General features: G+C 38.4%; 1 protein-coding gene across 1 annotated transcript; it reads right to left on the bottom strand.

Moving 5' to 3' along the window:
• Window positions 1-1,275: 1,275 nt before the first annotated feature.
• On the bottom strand, window positions 1,276-10,643 carry LOC103396333 (desmoglein-2). Its single transcript, XM_008334374.3, has 14 exons — window positions 10,412-10,643; window positions 8,999-9,133; window positions 8,198-8,353; window positions 7,950-8,091; window positions 7,689-7,852; window positions 7,014-7,148; window positions 6,744-6,929; window positions 6,385-6,659; window positions 6,149-6,291; window positions 5,409-5,630; window positions 5,063-5,290; window positions 4,753-4,880; window positions 4,376-4,669; window positions 1,276-4,268 (listed from the first exon to the last, which is right to left on the bottom strand). The coding sequence occupies exons 1-14, from the start codon at window positions 10,469-10,471 to the stop codon at window positions 3,300-3,302; spliced, it is 3,237 nt and encodes a 1,078-aa protein (XP_008332596.1). The 5' UTR covers window positions 10,472-10,643; the 3' UTR covers window positions 1,276-3,299.

A 10,643-nucleotide genomic window follows, 5' to 3' on the forward strand; every position in this document is an offset into this window, starting at 1 on the left:
AAAGAAGGAAAAAAGAAAGCAAGAAAGAAGAAAAAAAGAAAGCAAGCAAGAAGGAAAAAAGAAAGCAAGTAAAGAAGTAAAAAAAAGCAAGCAAGAAGGAATAAAGAAAGTAAAACGGGAGACGAGACCAGTGAAGCCTGGTGACTGGGTATTTGTGAAGGCCATAAAGAGAAAGTGCTGGTCGAGCCCCAGGTGGGAGGGTCCATACCAAGTAATACTAACAACACCAACTGCAGTGAAGGTTGCAGAACGGAACGTCTGGATACAGAAGAAATAAAGAAAGCAAGCCAGAATGAATAAAGAAAGCAAGACAGAAGTAAATAAAGTAAAAAAGAAAGCAAGAAAGAAGGAAAAAAGAAAGCAATTAAGAAGGAAAAAGAAAGCAAGACAGAAGGAAAAAAAGAAAGCAAGACAGAACTAAGGAAAGAAGGAAAAAATAAAGCGAGACAGAAGGAAAACAAAGCAAGACAGAAGTAAAGAAAGAAGGAAAAAAGCAAGTAAGTAAAAAAGAAAGGAAGTAAGGAAAAAAGAAAGCAATTAAGAAGGAAAAAAAAGCAAGACAGAAGGAAAACACAAAGCAAGACAGAAGAAAAAAGAAAGCAAGACAGAAGTGAGGAAAGCAGGAAAATAGAAAGCAAGTAAGGAAAAAAGAAAGCAAGACAGAAGGATGTAGACAGTACAACACAATACATCACTAGACTACACAGTAGAATACATCACAATGCAGTACATCACTAGACTAGACAGTCAAATACAATACATTACTAGACCAGACAGTACATCACAAGACTACACAGTACAATACATCACTACACAGTACAATACAATACATCACTAGACTACACAGTTGAATACAAAATAGTCCAATACAATATATCATTAGTCTTCTGCTGAACGCTGGCTAAAAGATAAAGTGCTAGAAAATATGAACAAATGTATTTTATTTCCCACTATTTTAACAAAAATATTAATGGGCATCCACAATAATCCACTCTTCTATATATATGTATATATACACATATATATAGAACATATATGTTCATATATGTATGAACATAGATAAACATATATAGAACAGTATATATGTACATATATACATAAACACCCCTATATATACATAAATATATATTTGTGTTCATATATATAGAACATATATATTCTATGTATTTGTTGTGTTGTAGAGCACATTTGTGTAATGAAAATAATGTAAAAATGTAATTAATTTTTAATAATCATTAAATATGTAAAAAAAAGTGTTAAACATTCATACGTCAGTTTTTTTAACTGTACTACAGCACCAAAATCTTTATTCATACAACACAAAGAATACTACAAGTGATGCACAAAGTATGCATCGTATTAATAGAAAACTACATCAAAAGCATTTAATGATAGACAGTGTCATCAGTGCTTTGCACTTTTCCTATCCATATAAGTAAATAATGTTGTCATTAAACACACCACAGGTTAAAAACACATTATAAATCAGAGAATTAAGTCGTAAAACTTTAAAAAATCATTACAGCCTCGGCACTTATGTTTCTATTTCTACCGTACAAAAAAGAAAATGAACACCACAAATATTCTGAGGAGTATAATAATACAATACAAAACTGTGTGGCATCATCTAGAATAATCTATGACTTTATGAATACACCACAGAGCATCAACACTCCACACCTTGTCTTTGTGTTCCTTCATCATCAGGCCCACAGTGCAAAAGGCTATTTTATCTATATCACTGTATGCTGTTTCTCAGGAAACTCCCCACATACTGAAGTAGTTCCTTACTACAGTATAACTCAGTTCAAGAGTCTAAAGGTCAGAGGAGAAGCTAAAAGCACGACTTAAGCTTGAAAGCTACTACGAAATTGTGAAGATAAAAGTATATTTATATGCAGCATTTAAACACTAAACTTTCTTGCAATCTCTTTCTTGTTTTGTCATTACATTAGTTCAACCACCACATTATTATAATAATGTTAAACAACTTGATTTTCCCCAATAGAAATTTTTATGTTATTTTACATTAACTACATTTTTTCTTTTATGTAGTAGTGCATGGTTTGTTTAGGAGTTGGTTTTGACCTTCTCCTGTTGTTCCTCTCAGGGCGTAGAGTCTTTGACTTGGTGTTGGTCTGCTATGATTGGTTGAAGTCGTAGTGCCGGAGTATTCGACTGACTGACTGTCAGAGTTCAAAATTCCCTTTCTCCCACTGGTTTGATTTCAGCAGGGGACAGTTCAAGTGTGAGATTCGTCAGCCGTTCTATTTTATTTTTTCCACTTTCTCTTCCCTTTTCTGGTGGAAAATTGTGTGAGAAATTTGCAGTTCACTTATTTAAAAAAAAAAAACGTGACTGTTGGTTAGACCGGTTTATATTTGTTTACACTGGCTGCTTATACGTTGAAGCCATGCCAGTGTTCTTTAGACATTTCATTAGTGCCTCAGTCACTGGTGCTTACAATAATGAGTTATTGACAAGCGTGAATGTGAACAGGTTTTTAGGGTTAAGCTGTGGTAGGTTAAAGTAGTTATACTTTACATATTATTATCATCGATTATATTTACAGTTCTAATCACTACATTGGCTGTGCTTATGTGTAATCAGGGCTTCTGACACCTATGATCCAAGTTTGAAATTCTGTAAAACATTTTGAGTCACATCTAAGTCACATGGTTCAGATTTACTCAATTAATTCTAATGAATAAAAAGGCCAAATACAGATCAGCTCTTGTTCAACAGGTGGCAGTTTCCTGGAAGATTTCTCAGGCGTCTATTTAGATTAAAACTTAAATCTCTTCGAGAAGCACAAAGGACTCCATCACCACACATGTTTGGGAGAGTGCTTTTAACTGGTCATCGGTGATGACCTTCGGATGTTAGTGGTTGGATAAAATTTAAGCTGTGATGACTCAACATGTGGTGCAGACAGACAGCAGGGCTGACACAGTGCTGCAGCGGAGACTGTCAAACCAAATGTGCTGATTCAAGTCAATCTCAGACTTGGCCAGAAACAGCGGCCTCACTCACTTCTCATTTTTCCAACATGATAAATGCTCTACAAGTTAGCACACGTTAGCAACTGGAAAGAAAACAAATCTTGCACCGTTTCCACTTTTTCTAGTGCAATCGTTAGGATGGCCTTAAAGGATGTTATTTTTCTCTCCACCACTTTTGATGGCCTATCTGTACCAATAGCCTCATGTTTGATTTAATATGGATTATACTACAGGGTTCAGTGAAGATCAAAACAGATCAGGTGTGGCACTTGTACCAAAGCAAACCTTGGCTCTGCTCTAGGCTTTTGTACTAGAGTCAACATTTCTCTCGGTGACAGACACCTTCTTATGTTGCACAACCACTTTTTGACTGCCTTGTGCCCTGGGTGTGGTTGTCACAGTAAGGCCCTTGTTTGCCTCCACTGAACCAGAAGAACTCAGAAAAATACTCGGACCTCTTACCTCAAAACCTTGGCCCGTGGACCCCTGGGTGGTTCTAATCATGCCTGCTGGAAGGTGCTCAACACCAGAGGACCCATTCTCAACCACCAAAACCTTTCTGGACTTGGTTCCATGTGTTAGGCCATGCCCTGCCTGACCAACCACTCCTTTCCCTCCAACCTGCCTGTCTACAAGAACCATGCCCTGAGAACCTTGGAGACCAGCAACCTGCACCAGGCCCTGGCCTAGCCCAACAGAGGCCACCTGACCCACAGCCTGCTGCTGCGTGCCCCCTACAAGCAACATTTGGGATTGCGGTTCGACCACATACATAGGGGTAGCAGCATAGTACATAGTGGGCTGCTGTATGAGCACCGTCTGACTGGGGATCATGACCTTGTCCTGCATGTTCACCTTGGGGAGAGTGGCAGAACTTTGCGATCTTTCAGTAATGTGCTGCTCCTTGACAATGGTGGAGGATCCTGTTGTGATGTTGGAGGTGTCTACAGCATTAATGTTGACATGGTCCCTGTCTCTAATTGTTTCTGTGTGAGTATGGAGGTGCGTGTGTGTGGATGGCCTCACTGGAGACACCGGTGGGATGGAAAATTCTGCATTATACGACTCCATCTTAATCCTCGATCCTTGACAAATCTCAGCTAAAGTTTTGAACTTCGGCCCCAGGTTATTGAGGAAGGAGAGGTCATTGTCATTCTCAAGAAGGCTGCAGCATCCGACGGAACCTGCCAATGACTCCTGACCCTCGTAGTCATACATCAGCAAAGCATCCTTCTGCTCTGACTGTTCTGTGTTCTGCTTTGATTTCTGAAAAAAAAAAAAAAACATTTCTAATAACAACACAGAAAAACATTTCTTCCATTAGGTCATATTATAAAGTTCCAATTACAGTGTGTATTTCAATTGACACTCACACTAGAGTAGTACTCTCCCAGGAACTTTTCAGACAGAGCCATCCCATCAAATATTCCAGCTCTGTATTGGGAGAAATAGTTTTCCTGTCCTAATTTTAGCTCCTCTTTTTCAGCTAACCACTGTCTGTATTGGTTGTACCGGTGCAACTCCTCGGTGGTCAAACCGGTCACATTAAAGCCTCCTCCTGCCATGCCTCCTGCTCCTCCTCCCCACTCTGTAAATCCTCCCTGACCCCCGCCCCCCAAAGTTGCACCACCATCAACCTCCAATGGGATTTGCAGAAGAGGAACTTCCTGTGAGGATATCGTGAAAACACATTAATGAAAAAGTGTACTAAAATGCTTCACGTGAAAACCAAAAAATCCACCAAAAATACCTTGTCTTCCCCTATCCCCTCTGTGTGGTAGGTCATCAACTGTTGTTTGGTATCAAATGGAATCGTCTTGAAATCTGCCACGTTGGCAGCTCCTCCACACAGGCAGAATAATAGCAGCAGGGGGATAACTGAAAATCAATAATCAATACATTTCATCATTCCAAAGAAGGAACTTCATGTATGCAATGTGCGCCGCAGTCTTAATTTGACTATGACCCAATTCTTTACATCATCACCTCTTGGTATGTTTTAACAAGTCAGGTGAGGTTAAGTCAATACATATGATCATCAGAAGAAGCACTGGACTCACGCAGTAGCAGCAGGAGTCCCAGGAGCAGAAGCAGGATCCCACCAACTCCGAGCTCCGTGGACGTGCGGCTTGAAGTGCAGGCTTTAGTGGTTTCTTCACAGGCGCACACAGTCACATCTGTCACCTGGACGTCTCCACACGAATGTCCTTGCTGGTCCTTGATCTCCAGCCCCACTTGGTAGATGCCTGGCCACAAGTTGGCTTGGTCTCGAAGAATGGCTGTGGTGTCTAGAGAAAGAATCATCAATTATTAAAGGGTGGAGTTTCATCCCTATTATCACGTTATGGTGTTATTGGACCATGAACAGACGAAATAACATTTAATATAGAAATAAAAAGGAGCTACCATTGTGAGGTTCCACAACCCAGTTCCCCTTAGTCTTCTCCTTAATGATCGTGAAATCAAATGGTGCCGCATTGGGGTAACCATCCTCATCTACAGCTGTGACAAAGATCACGTTCTGGCCCAGGCACATGGTGTGAGTTGTACCTGTCAGCTTTGGGCAGTGATCATTAAAGTCCTCAACCTGGATTGCTATGGTTCCTGTGGCAGTTTTGGAGGGAGTGTCTGAAAGTATTAAAAAAAATAGATGAGGGGAAATCCAGTCAGTTTAATGGATTCAACACAATTTACATCCATAACTTACTGTTTTGTTTTGTTTTTAAGTTGCCTAAAATCTCCAAATCATCTGAGACAAATATACTGGATTTTCGGTTGCTATCCTTCATTAATAAAACATTCTAAATTTTGCTAGAGTAGATATTACTGTATAACACAATCTTGCTCTTATTATACTTCTGAAAACGTTGTATTGAACACCAAAAAAAAAAAGAAAAAAAAGAAAAAGGCTGGAGAAATGCAAAATGTAATTTTTTTTTATGTAAAAATAGCTAATTTACAAAAAACGTTACAAAAGAATAATATTTACCCAAAATAACATTTTTGCATAACAAAATAATATGTGGCTTTTGCCATCTTGTAGGTTTTCATTAATAAAAAAGTGTAAAATGTAGCCCAGACATTGGTGAATGAAATTCCATTTGTAGAAGAAATATTAAAAGCCGCCAAAATATAAATAAACTCACCGTTGGAGATGCATATAATCTCGGCATAATACGTTCCATTGACCAAAAAGGTAGACTCTCTGTCAGGAAGTTTGTTCAGCCTGATGTCTGCTGTGTTTTCATCAATAATCAGCCAGTTGTCCGCATCTTTAATTTTTGCATACCTGACGGTGGGAACATTTATAAATATATAAATACAAGACAAAGCAGCCATTGAAATGCCAATGACTTTTATTTATCACTGTTCATGGCTGTACCTGACGTTTGTGGCCGTCAGTAGCGTGTCACTGTCAATGGCAGCATAGGTAGTGATAATTTTGTTGAGGGAGACTGACGTCTGGTCTTCAGAGAGAGCCACAACTTTTACCGTTGGTTGAAATCGAGGACCTTCCTTCTGGTTTAACACGTTGATTGTGACAGGATACGGTTTGGGAACACCCACAGTTGTAGTCTGGCTGCCGAAATTGTACTCTGCTTTGTTGCGAACGACCACGCCCAGGTTTAGAGACTTTATTTCCTCGTAGTCCAATTGCTGTGGAGTGAAGGGAAATAATTTTAATAACTTCAACAATGTTTTATGAGTAAGGATTTCTTCTCTTATTTATTTATTTTTTACCTTTTTGATTGTGATAATTCCCTCATTGGTCTTGGGGTCTGTAGTGATGGTGAAATAGCCACCTTCGTTTCCTGTTACTATTTCATACACAGCCAACCAGTTCTCAGTGTGAATCAGATCCATGTCAATGGCTTTTATCCTGATCACCTCAACATTGACAGTGTTCTCCTCCACACTCCCAACATACTGCAGGTCACATTCACATGGGTTTGTTAATGCAGACTAAGACAAGAGACACAGAGGCAGGTGATGTCATAGTGTCACACTTACCGTCTCTTTTTCCAGTCTTGGAATATTGTCATTGATGTCCGTAAGTTTTACCACGACTTCTCCACTTCCCGAGTTTCCTCCAACTGCTCCATTCATGTCAGCAACTCTGATTTTCAACTTATATGTTTCTTTTGTCTTGAAAAGAATGAAAAGAAACGGTGTCATAATGGCAGTGAATCAGACAAATATATTTCCGTAACCAGAGAGTAGACAGACCGCGTCACAGAAATGGTCAGACTAGCTTCCAACTGCCAATAACCAGATTGCTAGACCAGTTATCAACAAATATTATAGTATTGTATCAGAGCAAACACAAGTTTCATCACAATATGAATGCTTTTATATTGTTACAGCAGCTTAAGACAAGCATTTTCTAACAATGGTACTCACTGTACTTCCACTTCCTCTAGTGGTACCATAGGGAATCACATTCTCTTTTGAATTTCTCACTCAATGCATGTGCTTTTGTGATTTGAAGGTTTAATTTTGACTGTTTGGCTGTTTGTTAGAACCCTGTGGTTTAATTGCTGGTTTAACAAACCTTTAACAAAGATAACAGGCCAGAAATTTGCAGCAGTAAAACTAATTAGATGTTGAAAATTAAAACAAACAAACAAAAAAAAAAAAGCTGTACTACTGCACAGTACAAATGCTACATCGAGTATGGCGCCTCACCTCTCTGTCCAGAGTGTTCTTTCTAACCCTGATAACCCCAGTCTGTGAGTCGATCATGAACATGCCACCACTGTTGGTTGATTCATCAATGCTGTAGAAGATTTTACTGCGAAGTGTATTTTCTTCATCGGCATCTGTGGCTATCACCTGCATGACAAACGTACCTAAAAAATAAAAAAAAATCAACAAAATATTACCTACTACAGTTAAGATCGTCTCTGTCCTTTCAGACACATGATCAGTATAAGTTCTCCAGATCACCTGATGCACTGGACTCATTCACAAACGCTGCTTGCTGTTCCTTGACAACAGGTGAGCAGTCATTTACATCGTCAACGTATATTTTGATGTCAATGTCCTTTTCAGCTATCGTCCCATCGGTGAATTTTGCAATGCCCGTTAGCTACAAGAAAAGGATGTAGTACTTTTACCCTGTTCATATTGGACAGATTTACACTATAGATTTGTATGATTATTGTTACACAACCTTTGTTCATAACAACACTTACATTGTAGGTGGCGATCTCCTCTCTGTCGAGAATGGCATGGATTTTCACATACCCGGTGCTTTGGTCAATGGAGAATATTCCCAGGGGTGACCGATCAACACCAGGCCCGGATAAATAATACTGTATCTTTCTATCATACTCTCTATCAGAGCGAATCTGTAAATAGAAAATACAAAAACACAAAGTCAGCACACATTAACAGGACAGAAAAGCAACATACTGCACATCAAATTTATATATATATATCTATATATATAGATATATATATATACACACACATATATATATATATATATGTATATATATTTACACTAACACCATTTATTATTTTTTACTGGGCCAAAGTCTAAACTAAAGGCTCTCAATAAACACCTTTGTCCCTCGGCCACATTTGGGCCACAACCCATATTTTAAGATCCTTTCTATTACATAGAAAAGTCAGCAGACTGGATTAATCATTTGTAGCAATGTCACAAAAGAAACTGTGTGTAACAATAACATGATTTTCTTGGCATTAGAATTGTTCTCAATTCAAATCAAGGTGAGATATGAAACCAGATAATCTTAATAACATCAAACCCGGGCGTGTTTGTCTAAACATGTGCACAAAGACTTGTCGTCATTAACTTATTAAAATCATGGACGCTGGCCAGTATGTGTGAGCAGCTGCTTCTCATACATAATAACCATAATTACCGCCCCTAGATTGAACACAGATAAGGTTGTGCATGTGTAGAATCTGCAAAAGCAGTTTGAATGTTTTACAAAATTATTTGAATAAAAAAATGTTATGCCACATACTCGTGCAATGCTCTCCAGGCCTGTGTAGTCATGGTTTTCCACCAGCCTTCTGGGAGCTACCACCCATTCCCTCCTCTGTCGATGCCACCGTTCCCCATTTTCTTCAATGTCTAGCGACCAGAAGAGACGACAAAGCTGCAGTAAAAGCAAGGGGGAAAGTTAAAAAGTTAACATTTATAAGACAAAGTTCATTTCTGAATGACTAAAGCTTCTTTACTGAAGGTTTGAGCAAGTAAAACCATCAACTAACAACATTTGTTAAATTACGTTTTTTAAATTTTTTTATGATATTTTCTTTGACTGTTCAAACAAATCTGAATAAAAAAGCCGGTTTGCAAAACCAAACCATTCGACTCTCACCTGTGACTTGCTAAAAGTCAGTACTATGTAAACTGAAGATGTTTGGCATTTTGAAGGATTATAAAAACACAAAGAATGCAGCAGTCAAAGGATTAGTGAGGCGTTATGCAGATTATAACAAGAAAAATAAAAAAATTCTGAATCATGCTGTAACTCCTGGTTCATAGAGAGAACAAATTATTTCACCTCAAACCTTTTCGGTCGTGTCAGTTAAAGTGTGTTAACCAAGTTCGTGTCACGTATACCGGCTGTTTGTTTTTGGTGTAACACAGAACAGCAGCAGAACAAGACGCAGGAATAATTTATATATATAGGATAAACAAGTATTACAGTAAATTACTACCAACAAGACAATCCTTGTATACGGTTATGGACAAACAAACGGAGCATGTATACTGTAAAGTGTACATGCTCCGTACAAACTCAGTATGAAAATAAACAGCAATTTAAAAAATGCAACTTCAAAAAAATATCTAAATAAATAAATCACATTATATGAATTAAACCACAATAGCTTTAAGTTTTAAGGTTGTTTGTTTATTTACAGGAAACTTGTAGAAGCATGTGTGGGTATAACGTAATTTGAGGTGGTTTTATCTCAGCCACTTGTTTAACCTTTATATATTTTAATTACTTTGTATTTATTTATTTATTTTTTACACACTTTCACATCCTCTCTGTCACAATTATATCTTAAAATTTGACTCTATTCCTGTTTGGCTGTATGTTTAAGATTAATATGTTGACATGTTACGCATTCGACAACAATTATTATGATTTTTTTATTCCCTCGAACACACTCTTTTAACTGTTTTTCCTCCTCGTATCCATAGCGACGGTGTCATTAAATAATGAAAACGAGAGGAAAGTAGAATGTAAAAGTACAGTAAAAATGACATTAGACATTTACAACAGGATCTGACCCAACGACAGGGGGTGACCGGGAGTAAAAAACCGCACCTGTTTCAAACTCCGCCACGCCACCGACCGCTTTTATACAACATGCAAACAAATTCCAACCATATGCTGTAACAACGACAAAAGTTTCCTCACCGTGGGACACACCAGGAACAGCAGCAGAAAAAAGGCACTTCGCTTCAGCACCGACGCCATGGAAACTACCCTAATCCTCCCGGTTGGGGTCTGAAAAGCTGGGCTCAACTCCCGTGTTCACTGAAACGTCGGCTGGTTCCGTATAGACTTCGACCTTTCCTCAGTGCGAAGGCAGAGACTATTGCAGAAAAAGGCGGATCCTCCCCTGTTTGATTACTCACAGGCACTGCTG

The sequence above is a fragment of the Cynoglossus semilaevis genome, chromosome 20 (genome assembly GCF_000523025.1).
Source record: "Cynoglossus semilaevis isolate Cse_v1.0 chromosome 20, Cse_v1.0, whole genome shotgun sequence".
NCBI classification, from domain to species: Eukaryota; Metazoa; Chordata; class Actinopteri; order Pleuronectiformes; family Cynoglossidae; genus Cynoglossus; species Cynoglossus semilaevis.

Excerpts from the sequence above, each read along its gene's own strand:
- LOC103396333 (XM_008334374.3), bottom strand. The coding sequence starts at position 10,471 with ATGGCGTCGGTGCTGAAGCGAAGTGCCTTTTTTCTGCTGCTGTTCCTG. Across the intron at positions 8,092-8,197 it reads AGGAGATCGCCACCTACAAT|CTAACGGGCATTGCAAAATT; the intron begins GTAAGTGTTGTT and ends CTTTTCTTGTAG. Across the intron at positions 7,149-7,688 it reads AGAACACTCTGGACAGAGAG|ACAAAAGAAACATATAAGTT; the intron begins GTGAGGCGCCAT and ends ATTCTTTTCAAG.